At 50.0% G+C, this 19,815-nt stretch overlaps 1 protein-coding gene across 1 annotated transcript; it reads left to right on the top strand.

Moving 5' to 3' along the window:
• The first annotated feature begins 1,050 nt into the window (after positions 1 to 1,050).
• Positions 1,051 to 18,285, top strand: LOC136331839 (cytochrome P450 4F2-like). Its single transcript, XM_066270905.1, has 13 exons — positions 1,051 to 1,116; positions 1,531 to 1,728; positions 4,504 to 4,648; positions 7,395 to 7,448; positions 7,542 to 7,669; positions 9,445 to 9,566; positions 10,566 to 10,836; positions 11,980 to 12,046; positions 12,237 to 12,366; positions 16,585 to 16,718; positions 16,816 to 16,880; positions 17,058 to 17,140; positions 17,489 to 18,285. Exons 2-13 carry the CDS (start codon positions 1,531 to 1,533, stop codon positions 17,661 to 17,663), a joined length of 1,572 nt encoding a protein of 523 aa, XP_066127002.1. The 5' UTR covers positions 1,051 to 1,116; the 3' UTR covers positions 17,664 to 18,285.
• The last annotated feature ends 1,530 nt before the right edge of the window (positions 18,286 to 19,815 follow it).

Here is a 19,815-nt window from a genome sequence, read left to right as displayed (position 1 = left end):
AAGCGCATCATATCACTTGTTACAGCTAGCAGTGACAAATATGGAACTGGACATTGACCATCTCATTAGCCAAAAGCGGGCCCATAGTTCCCATTGAAATACTGGTCAGGGCCCTGGCCAGTTGGCTCAGCGGTAGAGCGTCGGCCTAGCGTGCGGAGGACCCGGGTTCGATTCCGGCCAGGGCACACAGGAGAAGCGCCCATTTGCTTCTCCACCCCTCCGCCGCGCTTTCCCTCTCTGTCTCTCTCTTCCCCTCCCGCAGCCGAGGCTCCGTTGGAGCAAAGATGGCCCGGGCGCTGGGGATGGCTCTGTGGCCTCTGCCCCAGGCGCTAGAGTGGCTCTGGTCGCAACATGGCGACGCCCAGGATGGGCAGAGCATCGCCCCTGGTGGGCGTGCCGGGTGGATCCCGGTCGGGCACATGCGGGAGTCTGTCTGGCTGTCTCTCCCTGTTTCCAGCTTCAGAAAAATGAAAAAAAAAAAAAAAAAAAAAAGAAATACTGGTCAGTTTGTTGATTTAAATTTACTTGTTCTTTATTTTAAATATTGTATTTGTTCCCGTTTTGTTTTTTTTTTACTTTAAAATAAGATATGTGCAGTGTGGAAAGGGATTTGTTCATAGTTTTTTTTTATAGTCTGGCCCTCCAACGGTCTGAGGGACAGTGAACTGGCCCCCTGTGTAAAAAGTTTGGGGACCCCTGTTCTAAGCCCAATTTAAGAGAGAAGAGCCAGGGACATGCTTGGGTAAACATTCAAGCTTTTACCTGCTACACCCTGGTCTTGGAGGGCAGGGGAGTCAGTAAACTTGGGGCCCAGAGTCATCTTTCCCTATGCCTAACTTGCCCCTGGTCCCTCTGGGTGGTGCTGAGTCCTGAGGATTCAGTGTTCACACTCTGTGACACTGAGCTACTTCTAGGCCTATATTGATAACATTGTAGCCCTCCTCCCCCACCCTCTATTTGGGTCAGGGCCAATTTAGGTGGAGGCAAGCAGATGTTTGGGGATTGGCTAGTTTAGCCTGGCCCTTCCCAGCTTCCCTGGAGTCAGAAACCAGAGGTAAAGTCTTCCAGGACAGAGGGGAGAGGAGGCTGTGTGGGACTAGCTACTACAGGCAGAAGGTACCAATCTTAGGGTCAGGGAGCTGGGGGTCCTGGACCAGGGTGGGGAGAGGTGTTGCTCAAGGCAGGGGTGGCTCCAAGGAATGGAGCTGGATTGGGAGTTGAGTGGATAGTAGTGGGTAATTTAACTCTCTGTCTCTCACTCTCTGTCTCTGTCTCTCCCTCTCTCTGTCTTCTTCTTCCTCTTCCTCTTCCTCTTCCTCTGTATACCCTAGGTCTCCTCTCCCTCCTGAGCCCCCATTGGCTCATCTCTGAGCCCTCCCTTCCCTGTCAACAACACTTACCTGCCCCTCTCTGTCCCTGTGCTTCATATCCTTGGCCCTCTCCCTGTTTGTAAGCTGGTCTCTGCCCTGAGCTCACCACTTCCGCCCCTGTCCTGGACCTTAGGAGCTCACCCTCTGTCTTTCCTGCAGGATGCAGCAGCTGAGCCTGTCCTGGCTGGGTCTGGGGCCAGTGGCAGCCTCCCCTTGGCAACTCCTGCTGCTGCTGGGGGCCTCCTGGCTCCTGGCCCGCTTCCTGTCCTGGACCTATGCTTTCTATAACAATTGTTGCCGCCTCCGATGTTTCCCGCAGCCCCCAAAGCGGAACTGGTTTTGGGGTCACCTGGGCCTGGTGAGTGTGGACATCAGGACAAGTCTGGGGTATCAGGGTGGTTGGATTCCCCAAGGGGTTGGGAATGGGGCTCAGGGTGTGGCTGGGATCTAGGGCAGGAGAGAAGGAAGGGGGTCAAGTGGAGCCTCTCTTTTCTAACCATTTCCCACAGCCACCTCAGGTCTTTTTGTTGCCCTTGTCCTCCACACCCCACTCCCTATCCTGCTTTGGGTCCATTTTCTTCCTGTCTTCCCCACATTAGTGCACCTCTGAGAGGCTCCCAGGGTGGACTGCACAGAGACAGGTCCCCTAGCATTCCCAGGGTCCATAGCTAGCCTTGAGACCACCTCACAGGCACTGTCCAGGTTTTGCTCCCTGAGTGGCCTGTTTCTTTGTGTCCGCTCAATCCCACCCACAAGGGCATAGCTCCCCACCCCCTCTTGTTTCTGGCACACCTTCCTTTATCTTAGTCTTTCCTCCTAAGGTACCTCAATAAGCCTGTTGCATAACTTGGTTAAAGCTGGCCACTCACTTCCCTTTTTGGAAACCTCCTTCAATTCCCCACCCACACCCTGGACTTTGACCTTTGACTTGGTTCTGCTCTTTTTTTTTTTTTTTTTTTGTGGCAGAGACAGAAAGAGTCAAAGAGAAAGACAGGTAAGGACAGACAGACAGGAAGGGAGAGAGATGAAAAACATCAATTCTTCGTTGCGGCTCCTTAGTTGTTCATTGATTGATTTCTCATATGTGCCTTGACCGGGGGCGGGGGGGGGGAGGGGAGGCTACAGCAGACCAAGTAACCCCTTGCTCGAGCCAGCCACCTTGGGCTCAAGCTGATGAGCCTTGCTCAAACCAGATGAGCCAGCGCTCAATCTGGTAACCTCGGGGTCTCAAACCTGGGTCCTCCGCATCCCAGTCCGACACTATCCAGTGCTCCACCACCTGGTCAGGCGGTTCTGCTCCTTCTTAATTACACAGTTGATTGTCTAATTATCTAGGTCTCCAACTTGATGGTAGCTGTGGGGAGCAAGCACTGTATCTGCAGTTTCCAGCTCAGGGGCTGGCATACGCCAGGCACTTAATAAATGTTTGAGCCCCTAAGGCCTAAGTGATGAATTTGCCATCACCTCCTCAGTCAAGACCAAAGGGATGATAAGTGTCTAACCCCTCCATTTCCCCAGACCAGCAGCTGCAGGATGAGCACAGCTTTCCTTTCCTGCAGGGTAAGACCTACAGTGTGGGGAAGGACTTCCTGTGATTTTACTGCTCATTATGGCAAAGTTCACAATGGGACATTCCCAAGCTAAGTGTGAAGGTGGCCCGAGCTTCTTGGTCTTGGGATGGAAATTAAAACCATTCTAACTCCCCCTCTGTGGTGTGGGCTCAGCCATGGGCCGGCCTTGGTCACTCCTTTCTCCTCCAGTCCCTCTTGCTGTGTGACCTCAGCTGAGTCACTCTCCCTCTCTGGACCAGTCTCATCAAGTGTTTTTTTTTGTTTTGTTTTGCAAGACAGACAGACAGACAGACAGGGAGAGATGATGAGAAGCACCAACTCATAGTTGTAGCACTTTAGTTGTTCATTGATGCTTCTCATATGTGCTTTGACCAGGGCAGGGGGCTTCTAGCTGAGTCAGTGACCTCTTGCTCAAGCCAGTGACTTGGGCTTCAAGCCTTTGGGCTCAAGCCAGTGACCATGGGGTCATGTCTATGATCCCATGCTCAAACCAGTGACCCCTCACTCCAGCTGGTGAACCCATGCTCAAGCTGGCAACCTTGGAGTTTCAAACCTCGGTCCTCTGTGTCCCAGGCCGACACTATCACTGTGCCACTGCCTAGTCAGGCTCATCAAGTGCTTTGAATCCTCCCCCAGGGTCCTTCAGGAGCAGGGAGCAGGTGACTAGGGTGAAAGCAAGTTATGTTCACCTGCCTGGAGCAACTGGGGTATGTGTCAGGCTCAGATGGGGCATCCTGAGGGACTGGAGAGGATACCTCACTTGGAGAAAACCTGTCGTTTTTCTCCTTTGGGTGGTTGTGGCCTAAGTTTCTTCTTTGTAAATAGCACATGGGTGGGTATGTCCATAGGCTGAGGAAAAATAGATAGGGTGAACTATGATAGATAGATGATAGGTAGGTAGATAGATAGATAGATAGATAGATATGGATAGGTAGGTAGATAGATACATACATACATACACACAATAATACATACATACATACATACACACAATAATACATACATACATACATACATACATACATACATACATACACAGACAGATAGACAGGACGCAGTATTCAGAATCTGGCTGGCAAAAGGGGCTCATAGGTGGAAGCTTTTCTTGTGATTGATGAGCAGAGTTGACATCTGTCCCTTGGGGTCTGCTGGGCTGGAAGGTCCCAGGTCTGCAGACCCTTCATCATTTGAGGAACTGAAGGCCATGTGGACCAGCTAGGACAGGAAAGGGTATGAGACCAAGACCCAGGGATAAGTCCTGAGGTCACCATACTAAGCACAAACCTCCCCCACGGGACCTCCTCCTGTGGTCCCCAGCTCCAGGCCTAGAACCACTCACAGGATGAGAAAAATCTGTGGGTAGAGAGCATGTCTTCTCCCTGAGCCCTGACTGCACTTTGAAGACTTGCGGAACCCTCCAGGACCTACCTGCCTGAGAGGGCAGGAGCAAGAGGTAGCAGGTTGTTTACCTCTATGCTAATTCTGGACACGCCTTTGCGGAGGCTGCACGGGGCATGTGCTGTGGCTCCTTTTGGGGAGTGACTTCCCTGCCTTGCTTTCAGGTTACCTTTGACGAGCAGGGCATGAGGGATGAAACACAGCTGGTAACCAAATATCCCCAGGGATTTATGATATGGCAAGGTCCCATCACTCCTATCATCGTTTTCTGCCACCCTGACATGGTCCGGGCTGTCACCAACGCCTCAGGTACCCACACAGAGCTGTGGTGGTGGGTGCTGTGGCATGTCTGAGGCTTCTAGCCCCTCCCTGCCAAGCTTCTGTGCGGCCCCTGCGGGACCTGGCCCTCCTTCCCTCTTCCCCTCTTCCCCGCTTCCCCGCTTCCCCTCTTCCCTGGTAGTATCTTCTTTTTTCATGTATTCAAACCCACATCTCATCGCCTGTCCTTCCAATGCCGTCTGCCTTCTGCCCTGGTGTCCTGGGCACCACTGGGGACCCAAGAGGTTTCTGTCCTGGAGGAGCTCCAAATCTTCAGGAGATGAGTCAGGACAGAGGGATCCCCGACCTGGTATGGTCAGGAATTGGCCAGGGCCAAGCTGTGGGAGCCCAGAGGAGAAGCAAGATCTCTGCTGGAGGAAGCTGGAAGGTCGCCCGGAGGAGTTGCCGAAACTGGGTTTGGAACAATGAGTAGAAATTTTTTAAAGCAGAGGGTAGAGTGATGCAGTGGACATTGCTAGCATCCCAAGCCCCCACATCTCAGACCTGACCCTCCTCCCCTCCCCCAAGGCCCAGGGCAATAAGGGCTTGCTCTTTCTGTGATGTTCACCTCTGGTAGGTTGGTTCCTTCCACCCTATCCTGCATCTCATCTACTTCAAATTAATTACCCTCCTAATGAAAGTACCAGGAATCTCCCCAAAGAGAGCTCAATCCAGCCTGGATCTCTTCCTCTACTGTCTGCCTTTCTCAGATAGATCAGGTTGAGCAGGGGAAAAGGTAGCATTTGACAGAGAACTTGGCTCTGGCGCCAAAATTCTGGGTGATCTGGGCTCTCATTGACTGCTGGAGTCTCTTTCAGTTCTGAGTGGTGAACTCAATGCTGTATGGTCTAAGAAAAAAAAAAAAAAGAGGATCAATTGACTGTCAAGTCTAGGAATGTTGCCTTCAGACACAGCTGGATCCAGGAGTCAAACAATGTCCTCAGTACCCTGTCTTCATTTTTAATTCTATTTTCCTCTGTGGTCTCTTCACTCTTATACTGGTAAAGATGAATCCCAGAAGCTCAATCCCCATGGAAAAGTGAGCTGGTTTGCCTGGCTTGGCCCAGTTCCTCATCCAATCACTGCCACTTGGATCGTCCAGTCTTGGCAGGCATAGGGTTCTCAGCGTCATTGTTTTGTAGTTCAAAGAAGTTCAACAGTTAAGAACTCAGGCTCTGGATTCAGAGAGACCTGGGCTCAGGTCTCAGGCATGCCACTTACTCTCTGGAAGACTGTGGGAAACTGATTTCATTGTTCAGAATCTGTGTTTCCTTATCTGGAAAATGGGGACAGAAGAGACGTCAGGTGAATGTGGTGCTTGGAATCTAAATGAGAAATGATTCTGACTGTTGTGTATTGAGGGTAGGAGAACAACCCCAGGAGGAGGAGGACACTCTGGATAAGATTCATGGGGCTCAGGTCTGGGTCTCCATCCTGCAGGTTCTTCCCTTTGGCCACCTAGAAGAGTGAAAATTGGGCCCTCTTTGTTCCTCTCCAGATTCAGAGCTCGGAGGAAGGTCTCCTGTACACACAGGCCCTGGCGAACACCTATGGGGATGTGTGCTGCTGGTGGGTGGGGCCCTGGCATGCGGTCCTTCGTATGTTCCATCCCACCTACATCAAACCTGTGCTCTTTGCTCCAGGTAGACATCCCTCTGGCCACAGCCTGCTCGTTGCTAAGGTTTCTGTGCTGCCCCCAGCTGGGCAAGTGACCTGGGTGCAGACAGGAGGGGCTGAATCAGAGATGGCACTGCCTCTGTCTCACTACACCCCTGCCTGCCCAACCTCTAGTCATGTCTGCTCGTGCCTAGTGTGTGTCTGTGTAACATCGGCATGGCCATGCCTGGTCACATTTATGTTTCCACTTGTGTCCTAGTTATGGTTGATGTACATTTACACCTGGGATCAAATGGAGATGGCCTCAGTCACTTCTGGGTCTCAGCTGTGGCCAATGACTTTTGAGGCATGTTGGGGACTGTCTGGTGCTTGTCGGAGATGCCATTGGAATGATCTAGTTTTGCTGCTGATTGTCTCTGGGCCATGTTCTGGATTTGTCTGATGTTGTCTGATGTCTGGGGGGGTCCCCTCTAAGAAATGTCTGAAACCTTATTTGAGTCTTGTTCAAGGCAAGTCACAGGGTATGTCTGGGTCATACCTGATTCACATTGTGACATTAAGGGAATCTTATTTAAATTCTGTCTGGGGCCCATCTATGGGACATATTGAGGTCATGACAAATTGTCTTTGCATCCATGTCAGATTATGTTGCATCATGTCAGGGTGTATCATGCATGTTGTAGCCATGTCAGGACATGTTAACAAATGTTGAGGTCATGTCCAATGTCCCAGGAGATGTCAGAGAGTGCTGGGGCAGACAGATTGTCCTGTGTCCCTGTAACGGCATTTTTTAGAGCGCTGGACTGTGTGCTTGGGTGTGTAGAAAATGTTGAATCATGTAGCAGCCATGTCAAGGCATACTGGGCATGTTGTGCCATGTTGGGGTGTGTCTAAGCATGTAGGGTGTATCTTTGGCCTCTGCCTTTGCTCTGCTCTGTGTCATAGTCTGGTCTGGTCCCCCCTTACCTCCCTACTCCTCGCTGTTTCCTCTGCTCCTGTTCCATTTCTGCTATGCTAAGCTTGGAGGGAGAATACAGACCCCTGCTGGGAGCTTCCTCTCTCCTCTAAAAGTCCCTCTCCTCCCCTCTTCATGACTGGTAATGGTCCTCATTTATGTCAGCCACCATTGCGCCCAAGGATGACTTCTTCTACAACCTTCTGGAGCCCTGGCTGGGTGAGTAACTGAGGGTGAACGGGTTTGGGGAAAGCCTTCGGGGCCCAGGGGAAGGCATTGCCCTTGCCCACTCCCCATGGCTGCCTCTACTAGGGGATGGGCTTCTGCTGAGTGCTGGTGAGAAGTGGAGCCACCACCGCCGCCTGCTGACACCTGCCTTCCACTTTAACATCCTGAAGCCCTATATGAAGATTTTCAATAAAAGCGTGAATATCATGCATGTGAGTCTCTTGAAGCCAGGGTCCCAGCTGGAGCCTCAGGGTTTTGGGGGCTCAGGGGCATCTTGTCTAGAATTCTTACTCTTATGGGTAGCTTTTATTCTTCCTTTCCGAGTCTCAGTTTTCTGAGCTATAAAATTGGAATAGCAGTCTCCATTTTGTAGTGTGGTCAAGATGACATGATGGAGTCCTGCCCCTGATACATAGTAGGTGCTCAAAAGGCATTGGCTCTATATTTCCCCCATAGAAGCCTTGGAGTTCTGAGACACGGTTGGTGATAATGATGTTATTGCTGAGTTCCAAACCACTTCAAAACAATAAGGGCTTATTATTGCCGACAAGTCTGTGAGTCAGTTGGCTGGGTCTCCTGGGTATGGTGGCGTTACCTGTCATGTACCTGTCATCAGGTGTGACAGGACAGCTGTCTGGGTTCAGTCCTTTCACATGATTGGGCCTTGGCTGGCTGCATGCTGACCTAGTATGGTCTCAGCTGAGACAACAGGGCTTTGTTTCATGGGATTCTCGCTCTCTCTCTCCTTCATGGGCACCTCCAGCTAGCTGTTCACATGGCACAGGCAAGGTACTGAGAGATTGAGAGGAAGCCACAATGCCTCCTGAGATCTAGGCTTAAGATTATCACCTCCTCTTTCTCAACACAGTCTATTGGCCAAAGCAAGTCAAAAGAGTGGTTCAGTAGTCGCCAACTCCCAATGGAAGTTACTGAAAAATCACATTGTAAAGGTGGTGGGTATATACATGGAGGAAAATAAGGGTTTTGTGAAGTTCCTGGGATTTTTCCATACTTGCAAGCTGACAGGTGAGCTAATTCCTATTTTGTGGGTTCTGCCAGAAGACATGAGACTTGTGGGTCTAAGACCAAGGACAGTTTATTACTCGTGGCACAGCAAATGGGCATGGGCTTCTATTGGTTTGCATTCTTCCTCCAAGTCACCAGAGTTCATGAGATGACACAGATGGGCTTCAGGGATGCCTGTTTATGCAGTATGTTGCATTATGGGGGGGGGGAGCACCAAGTTTATGGACTCTGTGATGTTCATAGCAATTGAAAGCAAGCCTAATGTTTGATCGGGGGAGACGTTACTTCATCCCTCAAGGTTTTTGGCTACAAACATAACTCTAAGAGATGGCCCAGGTAAAGAACATCAGGTCTGTGCATTCTGGGCATACTTATCAAGAACATGTAAGAGTGCTTAGGGACAATGGATGGTGACCTCTCCTAATATAAGGGACATTTTCCTAATCAATTTATAGCTATGAAGATGGGAGAGCTTACATTTATTGAACACTTACTGTATGCAAGAAATAATGTGCCAATTCCATTACATATGTTATTTAATTTTTACAACTCTGTGAGGTAGAGATTATTTTTCCCCATTATGGATAATGAAACTGAGTCTCACACTGGTTAGAAGGTTTGCCCATGTTCACATATCCAGCAGGTGAGCTAGTAAATGGATCTGGGATTCCAACTGGTTTATCTGATACCAAAGCAGTTCATCTTAACTGTTACTCAAGATTTGATAGCTGGAGCCCAGAGGAGGGCAATGAGTTGACTAAGTGCACACAGAGATTAATTTGGACCCAGGTCTCCTGACTCCCAGCCATGGGTTCTTCATGTCCCACTCAAGCCTGGTCCTCCCTGGGCATGAGTGCCTGGGGCTGAGGAGCAAGAGGCAGTGTCTGGGGGAGTCCATTCAGGTGGTTGGAGAGGAGGAAGGGCTCAGGGAAGCCCCAGCACTGTTTCCTTCTTTTTCCAGGCCAAGTGGCAGCGCCTGGCCTCAGAAGGCATCACCCATCTGGACATGTTTGAACACATCAGCCTCATGACCCTGGATAGTTTGCAGAAATGTGTCTTCAGTTTTGACAGCAATTGCCAGGAGTGAGTCTCTGCCTGTAGCCTGGGAACATGAGTCACAGGCCCAAGGGAGTAGATGGAGGGTGGACTGAGCAGGGCAATCATAAGGGCTTTCCTGGAGAAGGTGGGTCAGAGCTGGACATTGGAGGACGAGAAAGAGGAAAGAAAAAGAGTGATTCTTTCACATAGAAATGTTTGATAAAGGCCAGGAGAACAGAATGAATAGAGCATGTGCAACAGTGAGGAGAAATCTTGCAAATGAGTTTAGAGGACTTAGCAGGGTTAGATCTTTGGGCCATTAAAAAGCCAGGGAAAAGGTATGAATTTTATCCTGAGGTTTCCAGGGAGCCATGGAAGATGTTTGAGCAGATGAGAGTTGTGGCCAAAACTGAGCCTGGACATCTGACTCTAGACACAGGGGTCCCCAAACATTTTACACAGGGGGCTCGTTCACTGTCCCTCAGACCATTGGAGGGCTGCCACATACAGTGCTCTTCTCACTGACCACCAATGAAAGAGGTGCCCCTTCCGGAAATGCGGCGGGAGGCCAGATAAATGGCCTCAGGGGGCTGTATGCGGCCTGCGGGCCGTAGTTTGGGGACCCCTGCGAGAATACCAACTGTTGTGTAGACATGGATAGTGTTGAGATTGGATGAAAGGAGACCAGGGAGAGAGAAGGATTCATTGACCTATTAGGACATGATGAAGTCCGAGCTGTGTAGAATGTTTTGGGAAGGAGAAGAACAGATACTGGCTAGGAGAGAGAGCAGAGAAGCATAATGTCTAAGCTGTGCTCTGGGTGTGTGGGCCATGGAGGCAGCTCACAGAAATAAGATGCAGGAAGTGAAGAAAGTCTGAAGAGCCATGTGTCCTGGATCATGGCCACCATGTATCTGTGGGGCCATCTGTTCCTGAACACTCAGTCTCTCCTAATGGAAGGTAGCTCCTGGCTTCTGGTGGGAGGTGCATCTCGGGCTTCAGGTGAGCTCTGTTGTTGCTCCCTTGCCTGCCCTCATCCTGCAGGAAGCCCAGTGGATATATTACCGCCATCTTGGAGCTCAGTGCCCTTGTGACCAAACGAGCTGAGCAGTTAGTTTGGCGCATGGACTTCCTGTACTACCTCACTTCTGCTGGGCGTCGATTCCGTCGAGCCTGCCGCCTGGTGCACGACTTCACAGACGCGGTCATCCAGGAGCGGCGCCACACCCTTCCTGATCAGGGTATTGATGACTTCCTGAAGGCCAAGGCTAAGACCAAGACCTTGGACTTCATTGATGTGCTCCTGCTGAGCAAGGTGGGTTTCTCTGGGATCTGAATTGAAGAGGTAGAATGGACCTTGATTTTTAAATGTCAAATTGAAGAACTTGGTTTTGATGTAGAGCAGTGGTCCCCAACCCCCGGGCCACGGACCAGTACCGGTCCATGGGCCATTTGGTACCGGTCCACAGAGAAAGAATAAATAACTTACATTATTTCCGTTTTATTTATATTTAAGTCTGAACGATGTTTTATTTTTAAAAAATGACCAGATTCCCTCTGTTACATCCGTCTAAGACTCACTCTTGATGTTTGTCTAGGTCACGTGATACATTTATCCATCCCATCCTAAAGGCCGGTCTGTGAAAATATTTTCTGACATTAAACCGGTCCGTGGCCCAAAAAAGGTTGGGGACCACTGATGTAGAGGACTCTGGGGAGCCATGGAGGGTGCTTGAGGAAGGTAGGGATTTTAGAGATGCCTTGTTCTACTTCATTAATAAGTTAGTTTACTATGAATATATATATACCAGAACTGTGAATCAAAGCAGCCCGTTTATTACTTATAGCGGTAACAGTAGCCAGAGTAGAACTGTAGCTCTGGTTCCCATCCCCAAATTCTCCTGAAGTCCGTGTGATGCTTTTACCTGTACATTCAGCCATGCTTGCATCAAAGGAGAGGTGCCTGCACATTTTGAATCTTGGAACTTATATAAGGCAGCTGACACATCAGCCCTTTCTTCCCTATGGGGGGGAAGGAAGGGGGAAAGAGAGTGTATGTCTGTCTTACTGTTTTGGAGCATAAACAAATCCTTTGAGAAGGCAAAGTGTACAGGTCCATAGATTTATACCCTATTCCTTGGAAGATAGAGTCTCGGGACTTACCACCCTAGCACATGAGCAGCTGGTTGTGGAGCAATGCTCAATTTCTATTCCAAGGTAATTCAATCCTCTGTAAGTCAGGATGCCAGTAACTTTTCTAAATGAGAAAGTCCTCATAATATAGAAACATGAAAATACTCACGGACTAGGAAGCAATGAGGCCAAGGAGGAAGCCTGTGGGTTGGGGCCTCTGGGGATAGGGAGCAAGGGAGGTTTCTGAGTGGATGCTGGAGCTTCAGAGATTGTCCCAGGAGTCCTCAGAGCTGGTGTGATTTAGGGAGTCTTACTTTATCTCCAGGATGAAGATGGGAAGAAACTGTCAGATGAGGATATCCGAGCTGAGGCTGATACATTCATGTTTGAGGGTGAGGGTCTCAGTGTGGGACTACAGAGGAGGTAGGGGTCTGTCTATCCCAGGGACTTGGAGGTGGGCCCTGCATCACCCCATCCCACCTTATCCTCCCCACCCTCCCTGAGGGCCTCGAGATAAGGGTGCTTCCCACTCTCTGGTGCTGAAGCAGCCCAGAGACCCAAGCCTGTCTGACTTCCTTTCAGGCCACGACACCACAGCCAGCGGCCTCTCCTGGATCCTGTACAACCTCGCAAAGCACCCAGAATACCAAGAGCGCTGCCGGCAGGAGGTGATACAGCTTCTGGGGGACCGTGAGCCTAAGGAGATTGAATGGTGAGTGCTGGTTCTCATGGCTTCTTTCTGAGCTGCTCTCATTGGCTCTGCTCCTGAAATGGGGAAGGGGAAAGATCTTTCTGTTGATTCTGCCACCCTATTAGTGGGAATGGAAACAGAGCCCAGAGGCAGGGTCTGATATCCAGCCTGGATAGCAGGGGAAAGTTACAGGCTTTTGAGACAGAAAAATCTGGGCTGCTGAGAAAATTATTGACAATGTGTGAGGGCAGACGATGCCACTCAGTGCACCTTCAGTAAGTGAACTTCCCCTTCACTCCCCTCTTTTTCTCTCCAAAATCACTCTTTTCTCTAATATCTTTTTTTTATTTAGTGAAAGGAGGGGAAGCAGAGACAGAGGCATATGCCCTGACTAGTATACATCCGGCAAGTCCACTAGGGGGTGGTGCTCTGCCCATCTGGGAGCTTGCTCTGTTGCTCAGCTACTGAGCTCTTCTTAGCACCTAAGGCAGAGGCCATAGAGCCATCCTCAGAGCCCAGCATCAACTCACTCCAATCGAGTCATGGCTGCAGGTGAGAAAGAGAAAAGTGTGGGGGGGGGGTGGAGAAGCAGATAGGCACTTTTTCTGTGTGCCCTGACTGGGAATCAAACTGGGTACATCCACATGCCAGGCCGACACTTGACCACTGAGCCAACCAGCCAGGGCCATCTCCAATATCTTTACTCCCTGAATATTTGCTCATCTCCTGCCTCCTAATTCCTTCCTTATTGTTTGTCTAGGATTCACAGGGGACACTTAGGATTAAAGTCACTCAACTCTTATCCAGAAATACCTGAATCTTTATCCGTCCAGTCTCTACTCAATACACACTGCCGCATTGCCTTCCCACCTCCAATTTTGTGCCACATTTAATTCTTCCCAGTCCTATTCTGTGTCTTGGAGACTCAGGAAGGACCCAGAGCAAGCCTGGTGGGGAAACAGTTCCAGGTCAGGCTACTCCCAGTCCACATGGTCAGGGCTGGGGTTGACAGTCAGATGAGCAAGGCTGGGGGTAGAGAGAGTGAATGAGACCCTCAGCTGAGACCCTGAATGCCGATCAGGAGATATCTACATGCATGTAGGGTATGTAAAAATAGAAGACAACTTGGGCAAAGTGAAGGGGTAGAGGGAAAAGGGCAGAGGAAGAGGAAAAAAGGAGAGGGAAGGAAGGAGAGAGAAAGGAGAGTAAAGGAGAAAGGAAAAGAAGGAGGGAGGTGGTAGAAGGGAGAGGTGGAAGACTTTGAAAGCAATGTTAATGGCTTCATCTTTAACTCAAGGACAATGAGCAACCACTGGAAGTATTTGAGCAGGAGGACAGGTCAGATCTGGGGACCAGAGAGATCTTTCTAGGGCTAGTGTGGGGGATACACTAGAGAGACTAAGCTATAGAATGGGGGCCCAGGGAGCAGATTCTGAGGCCTGATCCAAGCAGGGGCTGGGATGGTGAGGAGGCAGTAGGCTGGATAGGTATTTTGGACACAATAATCTCCACTCCAAGCCTTTGTCCAGCAGAGCAGTCCTATGAGGTGAAGAAAAAAGTTTATGCTTTTTCAACTAAGACTTCTAACACGATTATCCACTGAGTTAAAAAGAAAAGAGTATAGCCTGACAAGGCGTGGCACAGGGGACAGAGCATCCACCTGGGATGCTGAGGACCCAGGTTTGAAACACAACGGTCGCTGACTTGAGCATGGGCTCACCAGCTTGAGCACGAACAGGTCCACCAGCTTGAGCATGGAATCATAGACATGACCCCATGTTCGCTGGCTTGAACCCAAATGCCACTGGTTTGAAGCCCAAGGTCACTGGCTCTGCTGGAGCACACCACTCAAGGCCCCTATGAGAAAGCAATCAGTGAACAACTAAGGCACCACGACAAAGAATTGATGCTTCTCATCTCACTGCCTTCCTGTCTGTCCCTGTCTCTCTCTCTCACTAAAAGAAAAATAAAAAGAGTACAAAAGAGTTTATTATGAAAACAAACCTCCTTCTTAATCCCCACCTTAGAAGTAACTTCCATTAATGATTTCCTCTGTCTCCTTTCAGGGGTGGTGTTTGTCGTTTTCCAATTTTAAACCGGTTAACTATCAGCTATGGAAAATTAAAAGTCACCACACAAAAAGAAGGGGATTAAAGAAAATGAATCCATCCCCTTTCCTGGATCTTTGATATTTATACAAGTTTTCCAGTGGATTCTCCCATGTTTTCTGAGTATGAAATCACTATCTGCCAAACATGGCACATTTACCCCTCTCCACCATTTCACATTGCTCTCCTTTTCTCCTCCTTGTCTAAATGCATTAGCTATAAGCCCTGTGTAATAAGAGTAAATAAATGCTAAAGAAGAGTAATAAATAGGGCCTGACCTGTGGTGGCGCAGTGGACAAAGTGTTGGCCTGGAACGCTGAGGTTGCCAGTTCAAAACCCTGGGCTTGCCTGGTCAAGGCACATATGGAAGTTGATGCTTCCTGCTCCTCCCCCTTCTCTCTCTCTCTTTCCTCTCTCTCTAAAAATGAATAAGGAAAACAAACAAACAAAAGTAATGAGTGATAAATAAGAGTAAAATATTGAGTCTGGTTTTTTTTTCTTCTTGTTTTTATTTTTTTATTTTTCTGAAGCTGGAAACAGGGAGAGACAGTCAGACAGACTCCCGCATGCACCCGACCGGGATCCACCCGGCTCGCCCACCAGGGGGCGACGCTCTGCCCACCAGGGAGCGATGCTCTGCCCCTCCGGGGCGTCGCTCTGTTGCGACCAGAGTCACTCTAACGCCTGGGGCAGAGGCCAAGGAGCCATCCCCAGCACCCAGGCCATCTTTGCTCCAATGGAGCCTCGCTGCGGGAGGGGAAGAGAGAGACAGAGAGGAAGGAGAGGGGGAGGGGTGGAGAAGCAGATGGGCGCTTCTCCTGTGTGCCCTGGCTGGGAATCGAACCCGGGACTTCTGCACGCCAGGCCGACGCTCTACCACTGAGCCAACCAGCCAGGGCTTTGAGTCTGTTTTTATTTCTTTCTTACTTATCTGCCTTTTGATTTTGTTCTCTTGCCATAAAGAATATTTTATTTTTATGCAAATTTGTAAAAGTTTTTGTGGTTGGCATTTGTGTGTTGTGTTTTGCTCAGAAAGGCTTCTAAAAATATCCAGCTAAATTTTCTCTAGTACTTCTGTGACATTGATTTTCTTTTGTTTTTTTTCTTTCAAACCAGTTTACTGAGGTGATTTGAAAGGCAGAAACCACAGCCCAAACTGAAAACATTAGGCTAGTGTGTTCCAAAAGGAAAGTTTATTGCCCTGACCGGTTGGCTCAGTGATAGAGCGTCAGCTCGGTGTATGGATGTCCTGGGTTTGATTCCTGGCCAGGGCACACATGAGAAGCGCCCATCTGCTTCTCTACCCTTCCTCCTTCTCTCTCTCTTTCTCCTCTCTCTCTTTCCCTCCTGCAGCCATGGTGACTTGAGTGAGTTAGCCTCTAGCATTGAGGATGGCTCCATGGCCTTCACCTTAGGCATTAAGAAATGGCTCTGGTTGCAACAAAGCAATGGCCCCAGATGGGCAGAGCATTGCCCCTTAGTGGGCTTACCAGGTGGATCCTTGTTGTGGGTGCATGCCAGAGTCTGTCTCCCTGCATCCCCTCCTCTCACTAAACTAAAACAAAAAAAGGAAAGTTTATTTTAAAAGTGCCTGGGTGCTGGTGGGCTGAGACCAACAAAGGTGTCAGCCTGGAGCTGAGGGAGAGATATAGGGGTTGCCGCAGGCATTTGCTGGCATCTGGCTGGGTGCACCTGCACATGCTTAGATTAGCATATCTTGGTTTATGTCCTTTGATCACAGACTGTCTCCCTTTCCCAACCCTCAGGTTTCTCCTGATAGCCTTGCTTGTCCCAAGGACTTTTCCCAGAACCTTCCCAGGGTGGGGGGAGTTGCTTAAGGGGAGGGGGTGGTTGGGTGAGGGAGATATTTAATGAAGAAGTTGTCCTAGTGGGAGGCTGGGTGAAGGGAATTTGAGTTTAAAGGGACTTTGGATTTATAGGAGCCCTGAACCCAAACCTAATATGATTGATATACAAAAAGCTGTACATATTTAATGTACACAACTTAATGAGTTTGGAGATATTTGATCCATCTGAATTTTTTTTTTGTTATGGAGAGAGAGGATCTCGTGGAGCTGGGGGGGGGGTATCTTCTGTTTGTGTCCCTGGGTAACTGTTGGGGGCTCCTTAGGGACGACCTGGCCCAGTTGCCCTTCCTGACCATGTGCATCAAGGAGAGCCTGCGCCTGCACCCCCCAGTCACGTCCATCTCCCGCTGCTGTACCCAGGACATTATGCTCCCTGACGGCCGTGTCATCCCTAAAGGTACTGGCAATGACAAGGGGAGGAACTACCACGGCAGAAAGAGGGGCCCATCAGTGAGAGGAGAATCTCCTTCTGACCAACTTCTTCTCTGCCTCAGGTGTCACCTGCCTCATCAATATTTTCGGGATGCATCACAATCCATCTGTGTGGCCAGACCCTGAGGTGCTGTTTCCCCCTTCCCTCATCCTTGTCCACTCCCCTTGGGGGACCTAGGGGAGGGAGCAGTGTTCTGACCTGGCAATCGGACATCCCTGTCTCCCATCATACACACTTCTGCCTCTCCAAGGCTGGCTGTCCTGGAAGACCCCACCCAGCAGCCTTGTCTTGGCTTGCCCCCAGGTCTATGACCCCTTCCGCTTTGACTCAGAAAATATCAAGAAGAGGTCACCCCTGGCTTTTATTCCCTTCTCTGCCGGGCCCAGGTGAGGGCAATGGAATCTGAGGCAGGAGGGTAGTGGGGGCGGGAGCTGGGACTGAGTCCCCAGGCATCACAGTGGGGGCAGGGAAGGGGGAAAATTGAAGATGGTCAGAATTCTGGCTCTCCTTTCCTTCCCTGCCTGAGGTTATGGGCGAGAGTCTGGGGAAAGGGGATGGGTGGGCCCAAGGAAGGGACCCCAGTGTACTCAAGGCCCCATCCCCCTGTATGCTGGTCTGAGTTTGAGGCTGCAGCCAGGGGATATATCAGCCAGTGCGGGGGGCCCAAGCACCATGAGCCCCCTTATCTCTCCTTGGGGGCAAGGATTAGGGTTTCCACTCCCTCCCGCCCACAGGAACTGCATCGGGCAGACGTTCGCCATGGCTGAGATGAAGGTGGTAATGGCACTCACGCTGCTGCGCTACCGCATCCTGCCTGATGTGGAGCCGCGCAGGAAGCCCGAGCTGATCCTGCGTGCGGAGGGTGGACTTTGGCTGCGGGTGGAGCCGCTGAATGCCAGCCCTCAATGACCCTCCACCCGCTGGCCTGGTCTATCCTGACCACACCTGCCTTCCTCTGCATTTTCCCAGAGGAAAAAAACAAAAAACAAAACAAAAAAACCCGCTGTTTCCTCTGCTCAGGGACCCAAGGGACCCAGAGACCCGGGACCCAGGGGCTGGGCGTGCCTGGGAAGAGAGGGCCTATCTCTGAGCCTTCTACACTGACTGAAACCTGAAAATATCCCTGTTTATGCTGCCTGTCAAAGCCAAATAAGTAGAGACAAGGATTGAATCTTTATGGGAGCTCTATTCAGATGGCTAGCAATCTGAGCAGGTGGGGTTTCTGAACCCAGAAACCATTTTGATATTTCGTCTCAGACAACCTTTTTTATAAAGGGAAGAAAGGGATAAGTAAGGGGTTTGGAATTTAGGGAGAAGTTAATTAGATATAAGTTGCATCTGCTGACCAGTCCTTTATCTGCATCCTTGTCAATGTGTGCTCTGTTCTTGGAGCATCGGGGCTTGATACCATAATGTTTGTGGATCTCCTGGGCCTGGGCCACAAAGGTGTATTGCTTGCAGCCTCATGAAGCTTTTTACTTGTATTAATTATTAGTCCTATTGATTATGAATAAAAACTACTATTACTAAAGCTAAATTTCTAATTCTTGAGTTCCCCCTATCATGACTGCCCCTCCTGCTGACCTCAGGGCCCCACATTGATTGCAGATTCTCCCAGAGACCAATTATGGATTTTATCCTGCTGGTGAGGTGGAAGCCATTGGAGGTGTTTGAGCAGCAGTGGGACCAGGGTTAAAGATAGATTTAGGGGCCCTGGCCGGTTGGCTCAGTGGTGGAGTGTTGGCCTGGCATGCAGGAGTCCCGGGTTCGATTCCCGGCCAAGGCACACAGGAGAAGCACCCATCTGCTTCTCCACCCCTCCCCTTCTCCTTCCTCTCTGTCTCTCTCTTCCCCTCCCGCAGCCAAGGCTCCATTGGAGCAAAGTTGACCCCGGCGCTGAGGATGGGTCTGTGGCCTCTGCCTCAGGCACTGGAATGGCTCTGGTTACGACAGAGCAACACCCCAAATGGGCAGAGCATCGCTCCCTGGTGGGCATGCCGGGTGGCAGATTTAGGGGCATGGTTGAGGTTCTGAATCACAAAGGAGAATGCATAGAGGCTGATTCATTCCTTTGAGCTATGGATGCTTTCTAAAATAGAGGACCTTGGCCAGCCCAGAAGACAGGATTCTTAAGTTCCCTTTCTGCTCTTGTCAACATGACCATCCCTGTGCCTGCTTCTCCCAGTCTGTCTCTCTGGTGACCCCCTGACCTGCCTTTAGGAAACCCCTCTCTTCCCATTTCTAGGTCCCTTGATGCCCCCCAGGCAGCCTTTCCAATAGACACTGGTTGAGCCCTATTGTGTACCAGGTACTCTCACAAGAATTGTATGGAGTGGGCAGCGCTAATTCCTGAACTTTCACCTCCAAGTTTCTCTTTTATTTCCCTCACAGGCCACTCCTGACCCACCATGCGGTGGAGTGAGGGGAGGGCCATCCTTGAACTTCTTTTTAAGTGATTTAGAGGCAGAGACAGAGAGATAAAAATGGAGAGACATGAGAAGCATCAACTTCTTGTTGCAGTCCTTTAGTTATTTATGTTTATTCGTATGTGTCTTGATGGGGGTTGGGGGGGACTTTAGTGTTAGAATCCAGGGGAGTCAGAAAAGACCAGTGTAACAGGCTTTATTGAAAGGAAGAAAGGAACTCTGCCGCTGGCTCTCAAGGGAGAGTTGTGCCAGGCACAGCCTGGGACCGGGTTTTAAGGGTTTAGGGGAGGGAGGTAGGAAGGGTCGTGGGGCATTTAGCCCATTGGCTGCTGGACAAAGGAGGGTCTTTTATGGAAGTTTGCCAGGACTTTTTGGCCTGTGACATCAGATATTCCTTTGCAGTTGGTCATCTGCTGCGAGTCCTGAAACTGACTTACTGGCAGGTTAAAGAAATGAAACCTAAGATTTAGCCAAGCCAGTGACCCTTTACTTAAGCCAGCGACCTTGGGCTTCAAGCCAGTGACCTTTGGGCTCAAGCCAGTGACCATGGGGTCATGTCTTTGATTCCATGCTCAAGCTGATGATCTGTGGGTCCTCAGTGTGATAAGGTGCCAAGAAACTATAAAACTAAGCAT

The sequence above is a fragment of the Saccopteryx bilineata genome, chromosome 1 (assembly GCF_036850765.1).
Source record: "Saccopteryx bilineata isolate mSacBil1 chromosome 1, mSacBil1_pri_phased_curated, whole genome shotgun sequence".
Classification (NCBI taxonomy): domain Eukaryota; kingdom Metazoa; phylum Chordata; class Mammalia; order Chiroptera; family Emballonuridae; genus Saccopteryx; species Saccopteryx bilineata.
The sequence above is the reverse complement of the archived record's forward strand: the minus strand, read 5'-3'. Positions and strand labels throughout refer to the sequence as shown.